The 26,910-nt window shown below is 45.8% G+C and overlaps 1 protein-coding gene and 1 pseudogene across 8 annotated transcripts in view; one reads left to right on the top strand and one right to left on the bottom strand.

Annotated features, from left to right (window-relative positions):
- Tenm4 (teneurin transmembrane protein 4) overlaps window positions 1–26,910 on the bottom strand; it is a 710,423-nt gene that overhangs the window by 476,240 nt on the left and 207,273 nt on the right. For all 8 annotated transcript variants that reach the window (XM_029539653.1, XM_029539636.1, XM_029539617.1 and 5 more), the window contains exon 3: window positions 13,678–13,776. In XM_029539653.1, coding sequence (XP_029395513.1) covers window positions 13,678–13,687 — 10 coding nt within the window. In that variant the 5' untranslated portion in view covers window positions 13,688–13,776. The remainder of the gene's footprint in view (window positions 1–13,677; window positions 13,777–26,910) is intronic.
- LOC110319509 lies at window positions 14,525–19,674 on the top strand (annotated as a pseudogene).

The following is a 26,910-nucleotide window of genomic DNA, read 5'->3' as shown; positions in this document are numbered from 1 at the left end:
TATAAAATATTAACACAGCTGGTGGATAGTCCACTGACTTTATTCACTCTCTCTTTTGGATTGTTCTCATCTGTGTTAAGTTCTATAAAATCTTATCACCTGCACAGGGTTTGTACAGCATGGTCAAGACAAAGAACACTCCTATCACCACCAGAATTTCTCCTCATCACACATATATAAACACATATATTATAAACACAGACATATGTGCACCCACACACACACACACACACACACACACACACACTTTGACTATTTTAGAGGGGACCCGCATATGTGGATGCACATGTGTGGAGGCTGAGGACAACGTTCAGAAGTTGGCTTCTCTCCTTCACCATGTAGTTCCCAGGGATTGAACTCGGGTCAGTCACCAAGCTTCATTTCTCTACTGTCTACAAACCCATGTTCTATTTGTAAAATTTTGTAACTTCCAAAATCAACAGTCTCATACAATATCTAAGTTTATAATTTGTTTTTTTTCTCACTCAGCCTAATTCCCTGGAGATTCATCGAAGCTGTTGGGTGCATCAATAACTTGGTGTTAAGAAAAGTGAAGAGGCGTGGGATAGATGGACCCCGGGTGTCTTCAGCATTTGCCAGCCCGCTGAAGGATGTCTGGAGTTACAGTGGCTACGTATTTTCCATGTCCTTTGGGCGGTAGGTAGGTAGACTTTCACCATATTATTTATCCTAAAGAATGCCTAATTTACACAGAGGAAGGGGAAAGGGGGTGTCAGAAATGCTGGGCCAGTGCCTGAGCATCTGGTCTGCTATACAGGAAATTTGACCTGGGTACCAGAAGGTTTGAGGTTCTAGGCCTCACATGGGAGCACAGAAACTTCATAATAAAACCTCCCATGGTCCTTGAGAAAGACCCAGAATGCAGCAAAGAGCTTCCCGAAAGTCTGGAATACAGACTGCCGATGGCAAAGGCGGGAAGCTTCTTCTAATGAGGTCAATGCTGTTTGGGACGTTCGTTGCCAGTGAGCCCATAATGAGGCCCAGATACTATCTGTTTCTGCCAGGTGCAGAGCCAGCCAGGTGGAGCCCTGGCTTCCTGTGTACCTCCCACACTGCTCTGCTTGGGGCTTTAGCCTTCTTTGCCTAAATCCTTGCAAATATCTATTATGACTTTCATAGCCCTGGGAAGAACAGAAGGAGAAAACAGAGCCATGCCACAAACATCCAGTGTGGGTTTTCCTACTCTCAGACATTTCCTTACCCACAAGAAGGTCCAGCAATAGACATCCATAAATAGCCTGGATCGGCCCAGAGAATAGGGACACATGCTGAGGTGGTCACAGAAGTGTGATGACTCCTGCTGTGGGACAGAGAGAAGAGCAAGGGATTCTAAGATGTCAGGGCAGTCTACCTAGTGGGAGCTCTCCTTCCAGTGAGTGGTCCAGGAAGATGGAGCAAGGTTTAGAGAATTCACAGTATCCAAGGACCAGAGCCCACTTTTGGTCTCCCAGACAAGACGTAGTATCAGAGAAGCCAAAGAGCACACATGTCTCCTGACTGGGCAATGAACTCTTACCTGCTGTTCTGAGTTCACAGAGCTAGACAGGACCAGACCATAGCCTACATGTTCTCTCCACTCTGAGATGTTACTGTGCGATGGAAAGAACGTGGCCTTTGCAGTGAGGTTCTGGGCTCCGTCTCCAGCTCTGCTAATTGTTACCCGAATAGATTTTTCTGTAAAGACACCTCATAACCCGGCCAGATCCCGAGGTGTCTCCAGCCCATGCAGCTCCTTCTGGAATATACAGAGCACCACACCCCCTCTAAGATGCAGCGACCCCCACCCTGCACTGGCCCATCTTGAAGGTCGAGGAGAAAGCACACAGCCAACACTGGCCGCCTGCACTGTGCTCTGAAAAGCGGCAGGTTGTTTCCCCATTTCTAAGCTAGCTTGTGTCCAGTATTTCCAGCCTCCCTGCCCTTCCCGTGTGTGCTTCCTTGGCAGACACTGAGGGGTTGAGAGAGCAGGGACTGAGTGAGTGCGGGTTCAGACTGGGGCTGAAGAGACAGGGAGGGCTGCAGCATGACATCCAGGTCATGCTGGATCTGCTGGGCTTTTGTCCTAACGTGTTCTATACAGAGATTTAAGAAATACTTAACCACTGTTCCTTGCTATAGAAGACAGGCTTGTGAGGAAATAGCTGGTGTCAGAAGCCCTTCCACCTGGCTCTGTGGAACCCCGTGACACCCCTTCACCCTTTGGAACATGGGCCTGCATGCTGTCTTCTATATGTCACTGACGTGGCAAAGGTGACTTGCCTGTCACACCTGACATACATACACCCAGACAGGAAAAAGGGCTGGCGGCTAGGCTGGGGTGACTCTGACAGGCCTGGAGGAGGAAGACAGCTGTGCTCACTGCTAGAGAGGAAGCCTCCTCAGTCTCGTCTCTCCTTGGCTTCAAACAGGAGGAGCTGCTTACCCTAGCTTTCTAACCTGTTCACCTGGGGCAATGACTAATCTCATATGTGCTTCAGTTTACCTGCCTATAAAATGGGTATTGTCAAGAGAGAGTCAAACACTTCTTATAAAATGGACTTTCTAGAATGAGATACAAGCTGAAAGTATACTGTTTTATATAGTAAGGAGTAACTTAGAGCCCAGTAAAGCTTGATTTAAACAGGGGTGCTGATGTTGCTGTTGTTGTTGTTGTTGTTGTTGGTGGTGGTGGTGCTGTTGTTGTTGTTGTTGNTGGTGGTGGTGGTGGTGGTGCTGCTGCTGTTGTTGTTGTTGGTGGTGGTGGTGGTGGTAGAGTGATGGATGAGTTACTTCGAGGGTGAAGAGAAATAATGCATCAAAAGAACAAGTTATCAACAAATGACAATGTTGATTATATGTCATGGAAGGAGATAGCTGACCGTTGACAGACATGTACTAAGGCAGCATATGCCAGGCATGATTCAGTAATTCTCACAGGCCTTCACTGGACAGGAAAGATGCAGACAGGGAAGCAGGAATTCAGTGTACAGGGGATGCTAACCTAATCATTCTTCAACTCTGCCTGCTACCTTCAGTGCCTCCCACTTCAAGATGCTCACCTCCAACGGTGCCATGCCTGCCTGGGCTTGGGTCTGCATGATATTTCAGAGACAAAGATCTGAGGCCTTCAAATGAACTGAAAACCCAAGAGAAAAATCCTTAGGTCCTTAGATCCACTCAAACTGCTTGGATTCAACACCTTGAATATCCCAGATCATTGCACACCCTATCCTACATGACACCAAGAGCTCTGGACAATGTATGCCTTTAAGGCAGCATGGGAAAGAGCTCTCAGGGATCTTCACTCCCTGACTGCCCAGGACAGACTCATGGGAAAGCAGTATCTCCAACATCCTTGACATTGGTCCTTCTGGGCAAGTCAGTGGTGGGCTGGACAGAGGCAGAGAATGAACACAGTGGCATCTCTAGTTTACCTCTACATGCTGGGGACTTTGCAGAAGTTATTTTATGCAATCTGCACAACTGCATGGCAGAGAAAGGAACACACACACACACACACACACACACACCCTTACATATGCAAGTACACACACACACACACACACAGAGGCATGCACGCACACACACTTCGTAGATGAGGAAACAGGGGTAACAGGGGTGTATTGTGGTTAATTTGTCCTGTTTATATATGCTTTCAACAGGGCTGAGCTTTTGAATGTAGGTGTGGCTGACTCCAACACTGCTGCTCTTTCCTACACAAGGCAAACTCAGTGGCTCTGTGTCTATGTTCAGTGTTACTCTGCCTGCATTACCAAGAAGCCTTTATAAACTTGTTTTTCTTGATCACTCCCTGTCTCCTGTCCATTTCTTGTTTGTTTGTCTTAGCACCATAGTACTGCATGTCTGTTTATATACTGTGGCCTTTGGGGAAATACAAACCTTTATAATAACTAATATTCTTCACCCCTAATTCCCAAGCAACAATTTAACCCCTTAGAAATAGTACTGCCCCTGCTGAAAACACATAAATTAAAAACAGTGACTCTCAATGGCAGTTTCTGGGGTGGAAAAACAGCCCAAAACTTTAAAAGGGACTCAGAAGGGCCATTTCTTTGAGTAGTGTTTCCTTTTGAGGCACCAACCATTTTTTCCTTTCTAGCTCTTTTCATCTTCCCTTGAGCTTCTGGTTCCTCTACCACATCCTCTGGGAAGCTCATCTGGTGCCTCTACCTGAAGCTCTGTGGGTTCCCTTTTCACACAGCAATACCAAATTGTGATCACAGTCCATCTAAGTGTTTCCCCCCCCCCCATGGTGAGAAGGATCAGAACCTACCCGATGGTACATTCTAGAACCTTGTATGGGCACAGCCCACAATCGGTGCATTGAAAATGTTTGCAGAACAAATGAACCGGAGTGATAATACCATTGCCTGGCACTGTTGCCCTGCTTATGCAAGAACCACGTGGGCTGGATGGCTCACGGAAATAGAATGCAGGTATTCCTTAAGAGTGTGGCCTTTTAGCAGGTATGTTTTGCAAACAAGATTCTGTTTGTGATCAAGGTCCCAATGGAGCTGAGCAAAAGCATGATCAGAACAACAAAAATAATGCTGAAAGACAGAGATTTCTATGGCATGGAAATGGCTCTATTCTCTCGACTTTCGGGTTAACTCAGAAGGAAAACTACACTATGTAGCAATTACATAATGACCAGGGAAGTCTTACTTGATGAAGTCACCCATTTATAGCTGGGAAAGCCAGCCATGAACACTTCAGACTTCTACTTCCAGAAATACAGCTTCCTATTCACCCCAAGGAATTCTGGTATTTAATACACTCATTTACCTTTAAATGCATAGCTAAGCTGGCAAGAAGTAGGAGATCCTCAGAGGCCATAAGAACATGAGATACCACACATCCACAGAGGTTACACAGTGTGGGATGTGATGATGGTTCTGAAGGTATCTCACCATCCTTGGTGGTCTTGGGGCTTTAGGTTATAAGGCAACAACACAGGAAACAAAGACTCAGGTTTTCAAAAGGAGGGAAGACAGGCTGGCATCCTCAGCTAGAGCTAGGGCCAAAGACAGCATCATTAACTCCAGTGTGTCGGGAATTAGAGCAGGCCAGTTCCCCACACCACAGTGGGACACAGCAAGGAAACATGGCCCTGCCAGAGGTAAGGAGAAAGAACCAAAGATTCTCTAAGAATTTCCAAACACAAAATGGCCCTTGAATGTATTAACTTGTAGGGGGGAAAAAAAAAAGCCAACCTCCCTAAATCCCAAAGTCCAAACTGTACCCTTAGTTTGAAATAGCCCTAAGGTGATTTCTTCTAGAACAAAGGCAAACCCTTTCTGCAGCAGTGAATTTCCAAACCATGCCTCAGAAAAGTTTCCAAATCATGAACTCTCACAAAATCAACGAGTATACAAGAAAGGAGCCACCATCTGAAGAGTCAGGCGAAACAGCAACCGAAATTACCAGACCCACACTTGGTAAGCAGTAAGGCAGTCAGACGCAGGCAATAAAATAATGGGTGTGGTAGGTTCACATACCGCAAGGACTGTGAAAGTTCGTGCTAAGATCACACTATCAGAGAAGCAAGGCAGACCGAAATATGAGCTTCTTAAACTGGGGGTCTAAAACTGGGGGTCAAAGTATGACTTGGTGAACCAAAAACAAAAGACTTTTAATCCAAGCACTCAGAAAGCAGTGGCAGGTAGATCTCCATGTGTTCAAGGCTACCCTGGTCTGTACACCACAGTTTAGGACAGCCAGGGCTACATAGATATTCTGTCATAAACACTGTCATCGTCATCATCATCGTCATCGTCATCATCATCATCATCATCATTCTCAACCACAAGTTGTCTTAAAAATGCTGTGTGCTACAGAGACCCCAATGGAGGAGCTAGAGAAAGTACCCAAGGAACTGAAGGGGTCTGCAACCCTATAGGTGGAACAACAATATGAACTAATCAGTGCCCCCAGAGCTCGTGTCTCTAGCTGCATGTATATATAGCAGAAGATGGCCTAGTCAGCATCGTTGGGAAGAGAGACTCCTTGGTCTTGCAAACTTTATATGCCCCATACAGGGGAACGCCAGGGCCAAGAAGTGGGAGTGAGTGGGCAGGAGAGCAGGGTGGGGGGAGGATATAGGGGACATTCAGGATAGCATTTGAAACGTAAATGAAGAAAATATCTAATAAAATAATTTTTAAAAATGCTGCGTGCTGTGTGTAGTGGGTAAATTATTGCCTGTCTCTGAGCCTGGCGTTCCTGAGCTGAGATGGAAGGGGGTTCTACATCACCTTTTAAGTCTGACTCTCTAAGCATTCTATCTCACCGGGAAGCATCTTGGGCTTTTCTTTTTTGTACCACCCCATGACTAGAAGCATCTTACATGAATTTTGGTCCCTATAATCATCGAGCAAAGGTTGAACTTCACATATCCATGTTATATATTAGGGAACAAAACCACAGGGAGCTAATAACTTTCGCAGAGTCCAGAGTTGGTAGTGCAGACTGGCCTCCATCAGTATCATCTGAAAGCCCCCTCTCTCTCTGCCATAAGGTTCGTGGCTTCCAACTATGCTCGAAGCTCAACGCTCTGGTATCCTCTGACCTATTAGGTGTCTCCCACAGTAGATAGAGGGCAACTCACTGGCTAGAATGGGCTACAAGTAGCAACCAGAGTAATCACTCCAGGGCAAAGAAAACTACGAAATTAATTACCAACTACCAAGATTGCTAAGTGTGTCCTATAGGCAATGCCTTTGCTTATTTGCTGATTTGGCTAAGAGCCCCTTATGACAGAGCAGCAAACAGTGACAGATTGCGGGGGCTTATCCTCTAAACAGTCACTTTCAGAAAATTATGCATTCTGAAAGCACTTCTCTTGGCCCTGGCTTTCTCATATGACAAATGGGTGATGAGTGTTTAATATCATGGGCTCTTTATTGGGGTTAAATGGGTTCACACGAGTCAGGCATAGATAGAGTGGGCACTCCGCAAATGGTAGTTCTAGTTCTAGTTGTCCTGGTTGCTTTCTCCCACACATTGGGAAGAGGTGGGGCTTTGTGGTGGATGACCTTGAGCCAATTCTAGCTTCCCCTATGTCCCAGCTATGTGACTTTAAGCCATTGACCCTCTCTAAGGCTCCATGCTCCATCTGTGAATCAGAAATAACAATGCTTACCTCCCCTGGTAGTTGTGAGGGTGAAATGGACTGTGAAATGCTCAGCTCACTGGCTGACATCTTATAGGCCCTCAACAAATGTCTCTTCTCACCCCTGGAGTGTTTTCTGCACACACAGATTTTCTACTATAGTTACAGTACCAAAGGAGCAGAGGATTTGGAGCCTCTGGTTGACTTGTTCTTTGCTATCAGGGGAACTTTCAGAAAGGCAATGAAAGGAGAAAGATAGCTAAAGATATTTCTTTCATAGTAGGTAAGTCAAGGCAATACAACCAGAGGGCTAAAGCCTTGGAAATGGGTAGTTAGATCTTGCTTCAGTTGCTTTGGTCAAATTGGGCAGGGAAGTATGTGGTTGAAGGTGCAATTAGCAACAAGAAGCAAGCCTTATGATTTGGCTATTGAATCCACCAAGGATAATGACACCAATCTTCCAGTTGGAAGTAAATTAGGCATTCAGCTTGCAAGTCGCTAAATGTCTCTGTGATTTCTTTGAAAACACACACACACACACACACACACACACACACACACACACACACACACACACACACCTGCCACTGTGCAATAAGGTAAATAAGGTTAACATGGAAGATGATATGAAAGGGTTGGGTAACTAGGCAACTACATCTGCAGTACTGGCTGGACTCAATGTGTCTAATCTTAACCCTGCCAGGCCTGAAGAATAGAAAGATTTCTAAACAAGGCTTTGACAACAGAAGAGGTTCCATTACAGGGGATGTCTGTTTGGTCAATCAGAACTGTGGACTTCAGGCTCAGGCATTGAAGGTAGTGGACGTCCCAAGTCTCCACTGAATATGGAGGAATAGACTCAATACAGGAAACACAGCCAGGGAAGAGACAGTGCCTGAGAAGAAAGCCTGAAACCTAAGTGAGGTTAGCATGACCACTATTGAATCTCGGAGGACCCCACATCAGAGTGACAGCCTGGCTCTCTGTGAGACCAGACTCACCATTTCTTCCCAGTGTCATTGCTAAAGGGCAAAGCAAATAGCAATGACTTCATCATGTCACACTTATGCCTTCCCCGAGCAAGATTTTTCTCTGAGTCACAGCTTAAAAATAGGGAAAGGCCTATGTCATAAAAACACAAATATATAGGCTTTTGTACTAGAGGTAAAACTTGTATCTTGTCTACCACAGATGTGACCCACAGTGAGAGTTCATTAAATGTGCGTTCACCCTTGCTGGCTGACGTCACTGGCATTACATGCGGCTGTACATTCCTAGCTTCCTGGAACTTATTTGTTTTGTTGTTTATACAAGAAGTCAAAGGTCTAATATAGGATTATTTTCCCAAACTAACCTTATATCCCAGTTTCTTTCACTTCCCTGGTAGCCATGACAAAGCAGAATAGACGTCTCTGATATGATCTAGCCAATTGATTGATTATGGCAGAGTCCCTAGTACCTCTAATTGATAGTGACTTGGGTTTGCATCTTGACTGTGTGGTCATGTTCACTGTAAGGAAGCAATGCAAACGTAAAGATTGGCTGCTGTCTTCAGAATCTGCCATAGTAGACTCGAAACGTTGGAAAGGTAAAAATTTTTGGTGTTTCTGTCCATCTTTTCAATCATTAAAATTCATGCTTGGAGAGATATGCTTGTGTTGTGTGCATGTGTGTGTGTGGGGGGGTATATATGTGTAGTATTTGTGCCTGTGGTGCTTATGTGCCACTGGATGGCTTTCAAAACATAGGTGAACAGATCCCTGATGGTCCTCAAGACCCCTTCGGTTGTCTATGCGGTCAAACTATTTCCAAATGTGCTCTAGCCTCATTTTCCTTCCCACTCCCTCATGAATGTGCGTGAAGCCCGCAGACTGGAAACACAGCAAGGTCACATTTGGATGAGCCAACCAGTAAAGAAATCTGCCATGCTATAAAGTGATGCTTTCCTATCCAGTTCTAGTCTTCTATTCCCCAACTCCCCAGGGGGGAAAATCAGTTTTTATAGAAATGTCCTATTGATGCTGACGTTACAGCTTGGTATTTTATGTTAAAGGAGTTATGCATACCAGTTTAATGTTTTAAATTGTTAATTACTAATATGACAAATAAATAAACAGCACCTCAACACCTACAATTGGCTTAAACAAAAACCCCTCTGCGGATTTTGGGAACATTGACTAAAACAACATCCTGAGATTAGGAAGCTTGCCTCTTGAGGATGGTGTGACCAACCCCTTCTTTCTTACCCTCCAGGTGGTTTCCTCGCCTTCCTGTGAAAGCCTTTATTGGCACACCAGCCTTCCCCCACCCCCAATTGTATCCTCTTCCCCAGGCCTAAGGAGGTAGGAGATGGAAGCCTTGGTACAAGAAAGGCTGGACAGCATAAGCAACTCTTTGCCTCTGATTCCAATCTCCCTGTTGGCTACAGAGACCACCCTGCAGAACTTTTAAAGAGCTTAATGAGATCCACAGAGAGCACAGCTTGGGCTACCCCCGGGTGTGAAGTAGTGAAGGCCGGTAACTGAAGGAGTGAACAGCAGATCTGAAAAGGCCCTAACTCTACCATCTTCCCTGAGCTTCTCATTCCCAAAGCTCATTAGGTTCAAGGCCTAAGTTACCTGTCACATGGTCATTGCCACCCTCAAGACACCAGCTTGCAGCCCCTCTCCTACACATCCCTTTCTGGTCTTTCTTCCCCTTGTCTTTGTCCTAATGTTCTGCCTTTATTAAATGCTTTTGTCTTGATTATAGGATTAATTGACTTTAAACCGTGAATCCACTCAAACTCTTTTTGACATTGGAGTGAGAAGGCTTGAATGAGTCAGCCCATCAATTAAAAGGTGTCTAATTTAAAGATTGCAAAGTGACACCCCTAGGGATAAAGAGCTTGATATGGGTCACACTGCATGTGCTGTCCAAGATGGGTCTGTATGAAACTGATCCTGGCTGTTTACAACCTTGGCTCCCCTCTGTCCCAGACAGATCCTTTTAAGTCCTGTCTCCCTCCTCCATGCTGTTTGCAACACCTCCAGATTTAGTTTCGCTCTGAATTTCATTAGTGTCCCATTTGCCTCCTCTTCCTGAGCTCTGAGACAGGTGGTAAGCAGGAGGGAGCCTAGCTGAGAACCAGGGGCTCCCCAGTGCTTGACTCCAGGCAAAGAGGACTTGAAAAGGAGAAACCAATAGGCTCTGGGCTGAAGCTGCAGAGAAAGTTCCCCTTGGCCCTGATGAGGCCAACAAACAGTAACCAGGTCCTCCCAGTATGGCAGGCTCAAAGGCTAGGACCTGAGGATGGATGGGACAATACTTGTGTGGTGTGCAAGGAATTCAGTCTCTTGGGTTGGCAGAGAGAAGGATGGAGGAGAGAAGAATAGGGTGTCTTGGCTTGAGGCCTCAGAATTGGTCAAGTCTCGTTGGGACTGTCCTGTTGGGAAATGAGCAACTGTGGGAACTGTTGCCCAATCACTTGTTCATTCATTCACCCTGTCTTTACTGCATCATGCGTTAATCCACTCATTGTCTTTGCTGCATCATTCACTCACTTACTCACTCATTCATTCACTATGTGTGCCTCTACTGAACTATTCACTTATTCATTCATTAGTCCACTCACTGTCTTCACTGCACCATTCATTCATTCATTCATTCATTCATTCATTCATTCACTCACTTACCCTAACTTTACAGCACCATTTCACTCATTCATTCATTTCCTCACTGTCTTTACTGACCATTCACCCATTCATTCATTTGTTCATTCAATCATTCTGTCTTTATAGCACCATTCACACATTCATTTATTCACTCACTCTGTCCCTACTGCATCATTCACTCACTCATTCATTCACTCTGCATCCTTCTTCTCATGAAGGCATTTCAGAGAACTATACAGAAGAAATACCTGCTCTCCTGGAGATTAGATGCTAATTGGGAGACATCTGAAAATAAATAAACTTAACTTGCAGAAAGTAATGTACCAGGTGGAGATAAACATTTCCCTAGCAGAGAGACCTGTGCTGGGAGGAGGGCTTTCCCATAGGTGGTAGGGTAGGCAAGGCTTTGCCCTTCTACATATTCCTGTCAACTCCCTGGCTTTGCAGCCATCAAGGCGGCTAGCTTGGTCAGCTAAAGGCATCTCACCCACATGGGCCAGCCCCCAGGCACAATGCTTTTCACTTCTTTTTGTTCCCTGGGCCAGATGTGTTTTCTCAAGGTTAGGGGAAAGCCCGTGTTCAAAGCTCCAAAGCAGAAGCATTCGGTGCTTCAGGGAACCTGGAAGTAGGTGAGTAGCATGGGGGCCTGGAGCCTAGAGACCTGACTTCAAAGAGGACCCAAGGTGGAAGGGGACCTTCAGAGAGGTTTTGGTTGGTGGTGTTTTTGTTGTTGTTGTTTGTTTTTTCTTTTTCATCTGCATGAGGTAGACGGTCACAGGAGGTTTTGTCAGGCAAGTGATAGGAGCTGAGAGTGCTGTGACAGACCCCTCTGTGCTGAACACAGAAAGGAAAGAAGTCTACTAGAGGCGATCACAGGCATGAGGGAAGGGAAGAAGTGATTTGACAACGTAAATACAGCATAGAGTGCATGGCTGGGGTTGTGGATGACAGAGTTGGAAAGGCCAGGGGGAGTGACCCTGAACCAAGCTCGCTGATATCAAGGTTTATGTGTGACCCTCCCCCCCCTGCTGCCAGATACAGAGCTTTCAACCAAATATTTTTGAATAATGTCTTCCTTTCTTCCCTTCATCTAGGAGAACTCAACAAGCCTTGTTCCAGGCCCAGCTCTGTGGGTGGCATCATAATGCGGATGAGCAATTCAGTCTCCCTCTGTCAGACCTAAGTCAGTGTCTGTGCGGTGCAACATGCTATATTGGGCAAATCGAGGAAGCAGGGAAGGAAAGCCCTGACTGCAGAAGACTTCTAGGAAGACTGAGGGATCACACTTCTAGGGTTTAGATGGAGTGGGAGAGATTCAGCTCCTGTTATACTGGAACTCAAGTCATTATTGATGGGGATAAGGAGCTGAAGTGTCTCCTCTTACCTGCGTGGGACATTCAGTTTATTTATCTTAAAAATGGGGCTATGAAAACTGGCTCATGGGTAAGGTGAGTGACGTGAGATGTGTGAATCAGGATTCTGTACATGTGATCTCATTTTCACTGTCCTTCTAGGCAAAAGTTAAAACTTTCAGAACCTCTTAGAGAACCTTCCATCAAGGCAGAGGACTTGCTGTCCCGTGCAGTTACATATGCTTCAGCCACCTCCAGTTTAGTCATTCCCTGGGCCATGGTGACTGTTCCATATGTCTTTGTCAAATGGCTACATGAATGTTTCAGGCAAAGGTTATGCAACATCCAAAACCCAGCAGTTTGTTTTTGGGAGCCCTGTGGTGGTACAGTGAGTGCCTCTGAGTTTCCCAATTGCTGGTCTGTAAGATGGAAGTAGTTATCTAATCCAGCCAGTGTGATTAGGACCCATTCATTATCTGCTTCCCATAAACCGCAGGACCCTGGATGTCAGGAAGAGACTGGCATCTAGGAGGCTGGGTGTGTCAATTCTGACCTGAAGTATTTAATAGGCAACACCTTCCAGCTATAAGTACTGCAGCGGTTACCAAGGTAGCCATGTGTTCCAGGGGGTGTGCAGGGCTCTGTACCAGACTACATAAGCCTTTATTGTGAGTGAAAACTCAGTCTGTTTATGTGCTGGGATTCTGGAGTTGATTCATGACTCCAGCAGTACAGAATCCAATAGAGCTCATATGTCACCTTATGGGACTGCTTGAAGAATAAGAATCAGAACTTGATACAAGTGCCATGCAGTGTATCTCTAATGAAGAGCTTACTCCCCTCCTGCCTCTGCAGCCTCCTTCATTGGGCTCTGCCTCCATGTTTGATACTGTCCTACTCTGGGCCATGCTCCTCCAGCTTGAAACATCATGGTGCTTTCCCCACTCAGCCCAGCCTTGTCCCCACTCGGCTGCATTTCCTACCCTCTTCATATTGCGATGTTGCACGGCAGTATGAAGAAAGCCTTCCAGGGAGCCTTCTTGGACCCCTTCTGACACTCTCCCACTACTGCTCTCTTCCCATGCTCAGCTATGGCTCTGTCATCACCACTAGCTCCAGGACATACACCCTGGTCTCCCGAATGCAAGAAGGAGCTCCGATCTACCCCACCCATTGTTGTCCTGGACAGGCCTGGATAGTACCTACTTGCTGCCAGCACCACCATCATTCCTGTTGGATGCCCAACCCCACCTAACCCTCCTTCTTCATAAGGCCTGCACTGTGTGACACATGAGGAAGGGGACAGGCACATCAGCCTAACAACAATTCTACCATCTGTTCCCCAGGTAAATGCAGTAGGTGCTACATCTCTTAGAAGCCTCCCTGTCCTCTTTTTAAGTTCACTGCCATGGTCACTTGATCTCCTGCACTTCCTACATAGCCTGAAAAGTATATGCATTTCCAGATTCTAAACTGTGTTTCTCAACTAGGCTCCAGGCTTACAGGTGATGACGGAACACTGAAGGTGACAGGGACTGACCTGGATCCATGCCCACGCTCTGGGAAGAGTTGGTGTCCGCAGGCCCTGCAGCCCCCTCTCCAAGGCCATCGGATCCCAGAGAACAGGGTGGTATGCGTTCTGTTGAGGAAAAGAAGAAGAGGGATTAAGCATGATTGGTCCCTAATACTTTCTCTCAGACTTGTTCCCGGAACCCCTTTGCAAATGTATGCCCGTTGGGACACGGGGTTTGGTCCTGGTCCCATGGCCATGAAGTGAAGCAAGTTGGGGTTCTAACCCTGAAGACCTTGAATAAACATGTCATCTCCATTGCTTCCCGTGGCTCTCGGGAGAGCCTTGTCCTGTGCTGCATTTATCTTGTTGTGAGTGTCATTACCTTGTCTTACAGTCATTACCTGCATGTATGTTTTCTTGTAGACCCAAGCCCTCCAGAGCAGAGGCTATATTGCTGGTCTCTGCAACACATGTGCCCAGTGTAAGGCTTGAAGCACAAGGGCAACTGTTTGATGGACAGAGAGGATCGATCCTGTGCTCTGTGATGAGCTGGAAGGTACACGGTGTGGGGCTGAAGCCCAAAGGCACCAGTCTTGTGACAGTATCAATGGCCTGCCAGGAAAATAAGTGAAGCACCTTGGCTCTTGGAGCCCCAGCACTTGGCTTAGGAAATGGACCTGCAACAGTGGGATGTACTGTGTGGACTACAGAGTCACTTGGGCATGGGTTCTCCCATGAAAGAACTGTGCCCTGGCCCTCTGTCAAATCACATTCCCTTTCTCTGCCTCATTTAGATCATTGAAAAAGAGAAAACTCGACCTCATGTGGTGCGTAAGGAAGCTGTTGGGAGTGGGCCTACCTCTCGTTTTCTCAGGCTGCCTGGAAGATGTCAGACATTCAGATGGTGTGTGCTTACCAAAAGCAGCCTACAATTTTTCAAAATAAGAAGTGTGTTTTGCTGGGAGAAACCGGCAACGAAAAACTCCCTCAGTACTACAAAAACATCGGTCTAGGCTTCCAGACGCCCAAAGAGGCCATCGAAGGCACCTCCATTGACAAGAAATGCCCTTTTGTTGGTAATATCTCCATCCGAGGTCGGATCCTGTTTGGTGTTGTAACAAAGATGAAGATGCAGAGGACCATTGTCATCTGCCGGGACTCTCTCCATTACATTTGAAAATACAATTACTTTGAGAAGAGTCACAAGAACATGACTGTGCACCTGTCCCTGTTTCAGGGATGTACAGGTTGGAGACATTGTCACTGTTGGAGAGTGCTGGCCCCTGAGCAAGAATGTTCAAGTCAATATGCTCAAGGTCACCAAGGCTGCTGGCACCAAGAAGGGTTTCAGAAGTTCTAAGGGGACTCTGGTCAACACCCTAGAACAAATAAAGTTATTTTCCAACTTTAAAAAGAGAGAGAGAGAGAAAGAAAAAGAGAAAACTCTGATCTGGGCAGCATGTGAAATTTTTTCTTGTCCTAGAGTTCAAAGTCTATGAATTTGACTTATCAGCACCCACTGCTATCCTTACACAATAAATTGTCAAATGAGTACAAGAAATTACACCCCAATGATAAAAAAGGGAGGGGCTACAAGGTTTTAAGTAATTTGCCTTAGGTGATTTCAGCAAAAGGAATCTAAACACAGACCCTGGAGAACTGCAGGTCCATGCACTGTAACAGACACTCTGGAGCAGCCTCTGCAGAAAGAGCTTACAGGCAAAGAGCTGGGTGTCAAGACACTTAATTTATCTGAGTTTTGTTCTCAAGCCATTATTTGAGAAGTTCTCTGAATACATATTTGCCAAATATACCTTGGAACCCTGCTAAGAAGTCATTATTGTCTCTTATAAGGTGAGGAATTACTGGTAATTCCCATTAAAAACAAAAATCTTGTAAGTGTGAAAATTTGCCAACTCTCCCTGTGTCTCAGATGTTTCTCTACTGTAAATTCTAATTATTCTAAAGAGAGAGTAGCTATCAGGCAGGCGCATTTCCAGGCTCTGCCGGAGTGCAGGGACTCCCATCCTCCCCAGGGCCAAGATCTACTGACCTCATGAACGGCTACAGAATAATGAAAATAAATCTGGAGGAAAAACTAAAAACAAAACAAAACAAAACAAACCCCCCAAATCCTCCTTCTAAATCAAATTAGAGGGCTGAGGAGATGGCCCAGGCCCTAAAGCATTTGCCTAACAGCTTGAAGAACTAAGTTTGGATCTCTAAAATCTGTCTATCTGTCTGTCTACCTTCCTCCCACCCTCTTTCCTTGTCTGCCTGCCTATCTACCTACTTACACACAGACACACAAACACATACACACATACGCAGAGACACACACAAGTATACACAGACACATACAACACACACAGACACATAGACACACACAGACACACACACAACACACAGACACACAGACACACACAAACACACGCACACACACACACACACACACATACACACGAAGATAAAGTTGATACACTAAGTTACGATATGACTCTCATTCTATGCCTCTCAAATGGCTCTGGGACTTTATCCTTTATTTTCACTTTTTGTGACAACCACTATGACCAAAAACAACTTGGGGAGGAAAATTTTTTTTTCATCTTATAGCTTACAATCCAACACTGAAGGAAACCAAGACACGAACTCAGGCCAGGAGCTTGGAAGCAGGAACTGAAGCATAAGTCATAGAAGCTTGCTCAGCCTGATTTCTGATACAGCCCAGGGGTAGCACTGCTTACAGTGGGATACGCCCACTTATCAATCACTAATGGAAAAATTGCTTCACAAACATGTTCATAGGCCAATCTGATGGAGGCAATTCTTCAACTGAGGTTTCGTTTTCCTGGGTGACTCTAACCTCTTAGGTTGACCAAAACTAAGCAGCAAGGACTTGATTCCTATTTACAAGATCTTGTTCATGAGAATATCGTCCCCCGAGGTTTCTAAGAGACCTTCCCTTGTTCTGCTCCACTCATGGGCGAGGTAAAGCATGCCTGGTGTCTGTGTCAGAACCTATCCCAAATGACTTGTGGCTTTTAGGATCTAGTTCTGTTGGGTTTGTTCCTAAGGATCCTGTTGGAATACTGGTCACATTCACTGATGTGAGCAGATGATATGTGAGGGAACACTTGTCAGATTATAAGATTCCACTAAGCCTACAAAGGCTGCAGGCCAAAGCTATGTGCCTTGGCTTCACAACTGGAAGAAGCCACAGGACTGCCCTTTCTATGCCTTTCCTGCCTTCACCCTGGCTAAGGCCTCGGGGAGAGCAACCTATTCTGTTGTTGCATTCTCAGTTATCAGTCCACATAACAATGACTGTTCATGAAACCAAAATATTCATGCTTGTTCAATGCTAGTTTGCTTTCTACTGTTGTGATAAACACCATGACCAAAAGTAACTTGGGGAGGAAAGGGTTTATTTCAGTTTATTTTATTTCAGTCTGTCATGAAGAAAGTCAGAGCAGAACCTGAAGGCAGGAATCTGGAGGCAGGAAGCGAGGTAGAGTCTAAGGGTGAGTGCTACCTACTGGGTTGCTCCTCATGGTATTCTCATCCTGCTTCCATAAACAGTCCAGGAGCCACCTTCCCAGGGGTGGAACTGCCCTCAGTGACCTGTGCCCTCCTATATCATTAATAACCCAAATTATACCCCACAAAATTGCCTGTGGGCCAATCTTATGGAGGCCTTGTCTCAATGAAGATTCTCTCTTCCTAAGTATGTCTAGGTTTGTGTCAAGTTGACAAAAAACAACCAGCACATTTAAATGGCTGAAAAGGTGATAGCATTCCATTGAAGGAAGGTCTAGTTAGGAATGGATGCCATTCATTCATTCTTCATTCATTCATTCTTCATTCATTCATTCAGTCATTCATTTGATAACCCTGGGTGGATTATCTGAGGACAAAATCCTGACTCCAGCAACTTCATAGGCAATGAAAACAAGGTTTGACCACAAAAAATTTTGATGTCCCGGCAGTTTCATAAGAGATACAGATAAACCATAAGACAGGAATCAGAGGATCTCCTTGGCTGACAAACTGGGTGTGTGTGTGTGTGTGTGTGTGTGTGTGTAATTTAATAGAGCATGTGCTGTGGAAATTCAGTCTTACCCCTGGGGATAGGCTACAGCCTAGAGAGAGAACAGGGGTCTCCAAGCAAGGGAGTAAAAGTACGGGAAGAGAGGAAAGAGCAAACACATGTACTCATCCCTCAGTGTGGCTATATACAGAGTAGCAGACATTATAACACAGGATATGAGAGCTTCAACAGGCAGGATCCCGAGGACCAAGTCAGATGTGCAAGCACTGCTTAGCAATAGGAGGCCAAGCAGGCTTTTGAGGAGAGATGTGATTTTATTGGAGATACGCTACAGACAGGTGAAGAAGAGTCTGAAGAGAAGACAATTAGGAGAGGAAGCTCCTGGCTATCTGCTAGGCATCTGGCTGACTGTTGGGCATTTGGATCTCTGTGAGTCTTCTAAGTAGCTGCAGGAAGCTTTATCCCCTCTGACTTGCTGGTGAGGGAGGGAGGCTGTGGGGGCTCTAGGTTGCTTTTCCCAAATCTTCAGCTAGCTAGCCGTGGAGACATGCTCCCAACCCTGTTTGTTCCTTTGCAAGTGCGCTTGGAAGCATGTTCTGACTCTGCACACAACGTGTCCGCTTGACACCCCAGCCTCTGTTCACGTGTCCCATCCCGCATGCCCCAGGATGTTTGTGGCACCATCGTCTCAGGGGCCATCCTGATAGAGAGCACTTGGCTCCTGTTAGTCTCGCCCCTAAAGGACCATAGACCAAAAAGATAAACAGTTCCTTGGTCCCAAATGACAGCCACTGCCCTTATTCACACCGTGGGGGGGAAAGGGAGCAGCGTTCTCTCAGTGCACACTTTCCTCTCACAGCTAAAGCTGTGATCACTGAAGCAGTGGGCTCAGAAAGCCCAAGGAAGGTCTGTTGTGCACACTGAGACCCAAGTGCGAGACAGAATACACGAGGGCACCAGTCCGTCCTTGCTCATGGATGCACTAACTCACTATTTTGGCCCAAAGCATTGGCTCCACCTGTCATTGGTCTGACACTTCTGAACTATGAGACAAAGTGAGTCGACTTTCTTTGACTTTCCTTGACTTTCTCGGGTATTTTGTCACAGTGACAGTAAGTTTAACAGATGCTCCAAGTGCGTGGGGAATCCTCAGGCAATCCTCCCTGAACAGTGAGCTCATCCCTGAGCTCTCTGGCCTGAAGTCAATCTCCTAGCTTCTTATGTAGCCTCACTAAATGGAGGCGAAAATAATGAGTGCCACAGACTAACAATAGGCAGCACAATAGCTCCTCTGGTTTACCTATTTGACTATGTATCTATTTATTGATTTTTAGAAAAAGACTCTTATTGTATAGCTTAGGCTGGCCTCAAACTCACGACAATCCTGCCTCAGGCACTAAGGTGCTCTTTTTGACTTTTAATACGTGACATGCTGGGCATTACTAGCTCCTCAGCAAGGATGACACAGTGGTGAGTATTAATTAAATCTGACAGGATCTAGCATGAGCTAGGACACAGTTCCTTGGACACACCTGTGAGGGATTTTCTAGACTGAACTAATTCATGTGGGTAAACCCACCTTAGTGTGGGCAGTGCCATTCCGTGGGCTGGGGTGACAGAGTGAATACAGGGAGAAAGCAAGCTGAACATCTGTACTGTCTGTCATCCCACAGCAGATGCGATGTGACCAGCTACCCTTAGGCTCCTGTCTCCAGGCCTTCCTAGTTCTGAGGGACTGTACTCTCAAACTGTAAGCCGGACAAGCGCTTCCTTCCTGGAGTCGTTTCTGTTGGGTATTAGATCATGGCAGTGACTAACTGAGCTTCTCCCCAGCTGAAGAAATAGGCATGGGTAGGAAGAAAATTCTGCAGCCCTACTGAGATGGTCACAGTTTTGGCCTCACCTGCATGACCAGAGCCCTGCACTTGTTTAACTTTTCATCTTTCTTTCCTGCAGCTCTGGATGCTCCTCTGTGATGGCCACCATCTCTGGATTCCAAGCTTATCTGTGCATCCTCCTTCCATATTAGAAGCCTGATTTCTGAGACCCAACCAAGCTGTGCAATCTTCAGACCTTATGAGATGTCCTAGCACCAGCCTGTTTTGAAGAGGGATGTAGACCTTCCAGAACACACGTGATGCTCTGGGAAACCAGCTTGTCACTGTCTAAATCATCAGCTCGCACTTTCCCACCTTTTTGCTATACTGAGAGCTTTGGTTTCTAATCCAAGCCCATTACAGATGCCATCCCATTTGATAACCTCTTAATAGTGCCAATTCTCCAAGCTCTTTGCCCAGATTCAGACTAGATTGAGAGTAGGCGAGCCCACAAAGCCTGACAGGGGGAGCACAGAGCCTCCAAACTAGACCTAAGCACTCCGCTGAGCATGTGGGTCAGCCCAGCCCAGTGCAGCATCAGGATGAGTGCTCAGTAAAAGTTCTCTTTCTCTGTCTCTGGAAAAAAAAAAAAAAAAAAAAAAACGGGTTCATTAAATTTTCAAGTCAACAGAAGAAGAGAAGGCGTACGACATGCCGGAGTTCACCTGCAGTACTGACTTTGAAGCCCAGCTCTCTAGACTGAGCGAAGCAGATTATATCATTCTTATTATGGTAGCTGCAGTTGCTGGTGAGTCAGTGTTCAGATCAGAGAGTAAACAGACACAAAAAACATATAAATTCACAGACAGACTCTCTCTCAGATCCAGAATGGCGCCTTCTCCAAAGAGCGTGGCAGTAACGAGAGCCAATCTGCATTGTCCTGCTTGGGACAGACCTAGGTAAGAGCCCTACGCTTGCTCACATGCCTCCTCTGTCACCTGACTTCCTCTCTGCCATCAACCTCGAATATCAACCAACTCAGATGCTCCATCATATTGCTGTGATGGACAGTTTTGGGGTGAGCACTTGTATATCTTAAATGCATGGGGTCCCAGGGTAGGGATAATAAAGGCAGCAGATGGCTTTATGCAATCTCCCTATGAATTTATTTTATTATTTTATGGCCTCATTTTCTTTAATTTTGTTAATTTGATTTTCCTAAATACATATGTAGTTCTCAGCTCTATGAATATTTAAGTGGATGTCCTCATTTGTGAGGGGGTGAGAGGCTTTTATGCAGGGCCTCTGTGGGCAAAACCAGCTGTGGAAAAGAAGGTTAGATCTCATCTGCCATTTTCTTGTCTGGAGGTAGTAGCCAATTTTTCTATTCTCTTTCCTTTCTGGTAGTTCTGACATGTATGAATGGCTTATTAACAATGTCAGCCATAGCAAGCCATGAATTGCAAGAGTTCTCATAGGTTTGCTGCCCAAATCCAACTTGTGTGTGTGAGAGAGAGAGAGAGAGAGAGTGTGTGTGTGTGTGTGTGTGTGTGTGTGTCTGTCTGTCTGTCTGTCTGTCTGTCTGTCTGTAATGGCTGAGAAGATGTGCTATTGCAGGGTAACAAAAGAGAGAAGGTCAACTATGTGTCCTTTACAGTAGATATACTATAATCCAAACCCTAGTGGGAAATAGGCCTTTTTATTCCTAATCAAAATAGAACTATGTCATCTGGGTAAACTGGTGTCTTTAGAAAGGGGGGGTGGTGGTACAGAGGCAGATAGATGTGTGCATGGGATAACAGTCTATGACAATGGGACTTATGCCATCACAGGTCAAGCCATTTCCAGAAGTCAGGAGAGAAGCTTGAACAGGTCATTCTCCATCCCAGCGTCTTTAGGGAAGCCTAGGTCTGCTGTCACATTGACCTGGGACTTTCTGCCTCCATGACTGTGAATAAATAAACTCCTGATGCTTGTCCTATTCCTATATACTGTTTGGAACAACAGCCCTCAGAAACTCACACGATGAATGTAAGAGTTAATCTTGATATCAACATGACAGGATGTAGAATCACCATGGAGACCTCTGTGAGAGAGTGTCTGGATTGAGCTAATTGAGGTAGAAAGACACATTCTAAATGTGGGCAGTAGCATCCCATGGGCTCAAACCTCAGATTGCATAAAGGGAGAAGGTGACCTGAGCCTCAGCGGCTTCCAGACAGTCGACATAATGCAGCCAAATGCCTCAAGTTCTCACCGCCCTGCCTTTCCTGCCATGATGTGCTATATCAGTGGTTTTCAACCTGTGGGTCGAAACCCCTTTGGGGTCATATATCAGATATCCTGCATATTATATATCTATACCACAACTCATAAAGGTAGCAAATTTCAGTTAGGAAGTAGCAACAAGATAATTCTATGGTTGGGGGGGGGGTCACCACAATGTGAGGAACTGTATGAAAGGGTTACATCATTAAGAAGGTTGAGAGCCACTGGACTATATGCTCTAACTGTGAGCAAAAATTAATCCTACTCTACTTAAGTTGATTTTATCACGTATTTTATCATGGTAATATCCAAAGTCTGTAAGAGAGAAAGGAGCACACAGCTCGAGAGAATCAGACAGGAGCCACCCACAGTACAGGACAAACCCTGCAGGATTAGTACTCCATCCTAACTCTACTGTACCTCCTTGTCTCCAGCAGGATCAGCCAACTTGTTCTTGAGTTCAATGAGACTGTGGGAAGTCACTTTGTTGTAAGTACAATGGAACAGGTCTCAGCTAATACTGCTATTAATATTTAATAATTACCATTGATATTAAAGTTAAGAAAAAGTGACACACAGGATTCCACCTGATGCCGAATCTATCGGGATGGAGACAGAAGCCCATAGGAATCCCACTGCTACAAATGCTGTCTTAGCACGCGCCAGGCAGAGGATGGTCCCTGCCTGGATGCTGCTGCCTTGCACAATCCACTCCTCTCTCAGCTTCCTTTAATCCACCTAACAGCCAGAACAAAATTGGAAAGGATTTTCTTCTGCGAAGTTATGCTTTTTTTTTTTTTTTTTTTTTTCCCAATCCAAACACAATTGTGTGCCTGGGTCCTTGCAATGCTCCAAAGCAAAACAAAAAAGGCAGGCATAAAGCCTTTCTCAGGTTTCATGTTTCCTTGGCTGCAGCACCTGAAGGGCCTTCGTTTCTTCCTCTGTTCTGTCTTCGGATTTTTTCTTTTCTCATCCAGCACTGTCCAGAGCTCTTGTGCCAGCGGTAAGGGCTCTCGGTGAGCAGAGGAGGGAAATGCTCTCACAAAGCTGAAAGGGTGGAACTAATTACCCTTCTTGGACAAGAAGTGAAGCCCGTGATGCAGTTCACTAGTTTCCCCCCAATAGCTCCCGAAAGGGGCTCTTGCCAGCGTATTGTGCCTGGTTAGTTGGATCTGAGTGATGAGTGTAATATTGTACATCAAAAGATAATTGTTCAAGGTCTAGCTTAACTCGGGAGGCTGCCATGGTGGTAAGGACAAACAGATCCATTATACCTGGAGGAGTCCATGAAAGAAAAGAGGCACTATCCTCTCTAAAGGAGTCGGGCCTGGAGCTACATATAGGAGTCAGAATTATTGACTCCAGCGTGTGATGTGACAGGGTTCATTGCCCCCTCCCCAGAGTAAAGGGAAATCCCGATCTTTGTTTTTTCTACTCAAGAGGTTGCATAGGAACAGAAGGTCTTCATCAGCTGTCACGATCAGAAAAATCAGAAAAGAGCAGTTTTCGGGAATGAAGGGGTCCAGCTCAGCACTGGACAAAGCCAATGGGTACATCTGAGAAGTATGAACAGTCACTGTAACTACTTGGCTATTGGCTCCTGATTTATTTCCCACACTGCCATTCTCTGCCCTGCTCTATTGGAGGGAAAATTGGTTTTCTCTGTCTCCCCTAGCTCACTGGATCCTGGACAGGTTAGGCTAATGAAAGTCCCTGAGCAGCCAGGGTCTCCCTCCCTGTCTTGCTTCGTCCTAGATAATATGTCCAGCAGTAACTGCATACCCTCTGTTGTCTCAGGGCCTGAGAGGCACTCTGCAAAGTGGCTCTAGCTCCTCCTGCTTGCTGCTGACTGGTCCCTCCTCACCGCCTTTCTAGCCTAGACGTGAGAGGGATTGCCCGCCGCAGCTGATCCCTGGACTGTTCCTTAGCCATTTCCTCAATTCTGCAACGGATTTCCTGGACTAGATTCCCTTGGCTGAAACACCTGGGGTGGTTTCTGTTTTCCTGCCTGGACTTGAGCTGATAAAAGTACTGAGAAAATGTACGGGTGGCAGCGATGCTTGGGAACTCTCAGGGTGAGAAGTTTGTTCAGGGTTTGGGCTGAGCTAGGGAGCTCACTATGGGACTGGTCAGAAGGCAGGTCTGTGAGGAAATGAGCAGTAGAGTCTTTATGCATGCGTGTGTGTGTGTGTGTGTGTGTGTGTGTGTGTCTGAAAGAGGGAGAGAGAGAGAGAGAGAGAGAGAGAGAGAGAGAGAGAGAGGTGACTTTCTGGTAAATGAACATGGGGAAAGTCAACCATCTATTAAGCCACTGAATGCCAGTAAGTTCCATCGTGACACACAAACTCTTGAAGGAGGTCAGGCTGTCCTGCTTTAGTTCAGGGGAGCCTGGAGTTTAATGGAACCAATGACAGTCTAGGAAAGACACAACTCAACAGAAATGGCATGTTGGCATGACTGCTAAGAGACAGCACAGCCTTTGTTAGTAAAGAAGCGTTGAAATGTATTTTTTAAAGTATGTATAACCAGATAGATACCAGCTGGAACAGAAGGGAAACAAAACAAAATAAAAACAACAACAACAACAACAACCAAACAACCAGAAACCAGAAACAAGGCACAAAACCTCAGCCAGCTCTCCACATGAGCAAGTCCCCAGGGTGGCAGGTTCACAGCAGAGGTCAGCTCCTCATTCACAGAGGTTCTGGGATCTTGGGACACATTTGCTTTCTCTGCTCAAGCCTTGGTCACAGGTGGCCTTTTTATGGACTGATCCAAGTGTCTGGGTGCAATGTCCTCCAGCGGAAGTGAAAGGACCACCAGGTGTGGGACATCAGGGCTGTTAATGAACCACTGCATAGTCACTTTCCTGGAAACTAGCCCCAGGGAGGAAACCGAGGCTGAGACTCCAACACAGACTTCCTCTGCAGCTCAGCCTCTTTCCCCACCTGCTCAGCCCTCCCAGACCCACCCAGGTGGACACCTGCCAGTTCTCTCCTGGTAAAGATGAAAACATGAACGGAGGAGAGACCAAGACAGAAGAGAAAGAGCTCTTCCCAAAGATAGGAAAAACAAGAAAAACAAGGAGGGGTGTGTGTTTTACATATATCCCCCCTTTACTTAAAAAAACACCCAAACATTATGAATATAATACATGTTTTACATGTTTAAAATAAGAATTTCTGAAGTGATAGGTTTCAAAAATACTATGTGGACAGTACAGAGAAGTCCCCATTCCCTGTAGTGAATTTTCCTATTACTATGCTGCATTTGTTACAGATGAGGAACCAAAACAGGGAAATTATTTTAACTAACACCTATAGCTTAGTCAGCTTCCCAGGGTTTATATCTAATGCTCCTTCTCTTCCTGTATCCCCAGCCATGATGCCTAAATTCAATTTAGTCCCCACATGTCCTTAAGTTCCTCTTGGTTGGGCCAGTTCTTCAGATGCTCTTTGATAGTCTGGAGAACAATGAAAAGGTCATTGCAGGCTGCTTCCACTCTAATGGTTAATGCTGATTAGCAACTTGACAGAGTATAGAATCTCTTAAGAAACAAACCTCTGGGCATGTCTGGGGAGAGAGAGAGAGAGAGAGAGAGAGAGAGAGAGAGAGAGAGAGAGAGAGAGAGAGAGAGAGAGAGAGAGAGAATGAATCTAGACAGAATTACTGAAATGGGAAGACTCAGCTTCAATGAAATAAACTCCATTACTTGGGCTGGGGTCCTAGACTGAATAAAAAGAGCAAGAGCCAACACCAGTTTTCATCATATTCTTCTGTATATGCCTCACTCTATAGCCGCTACACCATAGGGAGTTCAGTATTCCTATGCTGTCCTTGCCATGCGAGAATGAATCCCCTCCAGCTGATAGAAACCCTATTTTTCTTAAGTTTTAGCCTGTGCTGAACAGCTTGCCAACTTGACACAAGCTAAAGTCATCTGAAAGGAAGGAACCTCAATGGAAAAAAAAAATACCTCCATAAGATTGGGCTGTAGGCAAGCCTGTAGGGTCTTTTCTTAATGAGTGACTGATGGGGAAGCACCGAGGCCATTGTGGGTAGTGCCACCCATGTGCTGGTTGTCCTGATCCTGGTGAAGATGGTGGTCTTTCTATACGAAAGCAGGCTAAGCAAGCCATGGAGAGCAAGTTGATAAGCCTCCTCCTCCTATGACCTCTGCATCAATTCCTGCCCTGTTTGATTTCTCACCCTCACTGCTTTTCATGAACCGTTATTTGGGACTGTGATTTAAATTAACCCTTTTCTCCCCTGAGTTGCTTTGGTTATGGTGTTTTATCACAGCAATACCAACCCTAACTAGGATGCTTCATAGTAAGAAAGCAGGAACTAATGCGGCCACTAGTGGACGCCGTTTAGGATGCTCTTTAAGGCGAGAAGACCAGGAGGGGTGTCTTACTCTCACATATGCTCTTATGTGTCTTAATGTTATTACAGAAGTATGTCTGAACCCTTGCTCAGGTCATTGGCTAATATCCCTCCCATAATAATGTCTCACAGCAATGGTATGCGCATGGTCACGGCAGCATATGGCCCTGGTGTCCTTGTCCCTGTGGATGCCACCAAGGACATTCACCCTTATGCTTTTACCCTTTCCTTCACCAAACATCTACCCTCCTGCTGACTGCCTGGAGCCCCCAGTGAGAGTCATTGTATAGCACGGAACCCCTCATTTTGAGAGCAGAACTTAATCCCAGTTTCTCTGTGCTGCATGGAGGGTGCTTCTCTAAGCCTGAGACTCTGACTGCCACCCCAAGGTTCCAGTGCCTGGACCACAATGGTTATTACTTATTTTGGTCTTCCCTGCTGCAAGCTTCCTGATCTGGGATGTTGGGGACTGGTCTGGTGCTGCTTGAATTTATATGCTAAATTCTGTACTCCAGGATCTGGCTAAGCCAAGAGGAGCAAATTCTCATCTACACCAGCTTTTGTTATACAAACCTTACTCCTCAATTTAAAACCATTGGTTAAGAAAATGGCTATAACTAATTACTGGGTAGACTAGAAAGAGGTAGAGTTTGAATTACCAGTATGGGGGTCACAAATACAGACCATAAGGGGAAGGAGAAAGGAGGGAGCTAGGGAGGGAGGGAGGGAGGGAGGGAGGGA

The sequence above is a fragment of the Mus pahari genome, chromosome 1 (genome assembly GCF_900095145.1).
Source record: "Mus pahari chromosome 1, PAHARI_EIJ_v1.1, whole genome shotgun sequence".
NCBI classification, from domain to species: Eukaryota; Metazoa; Chordata; class Mammalia; order Rodentia; family Muridae; genus Mus; species Mus pahari.
This window is presented reverse-complemented; position numbering and strand designations above follow the sequence as displayed.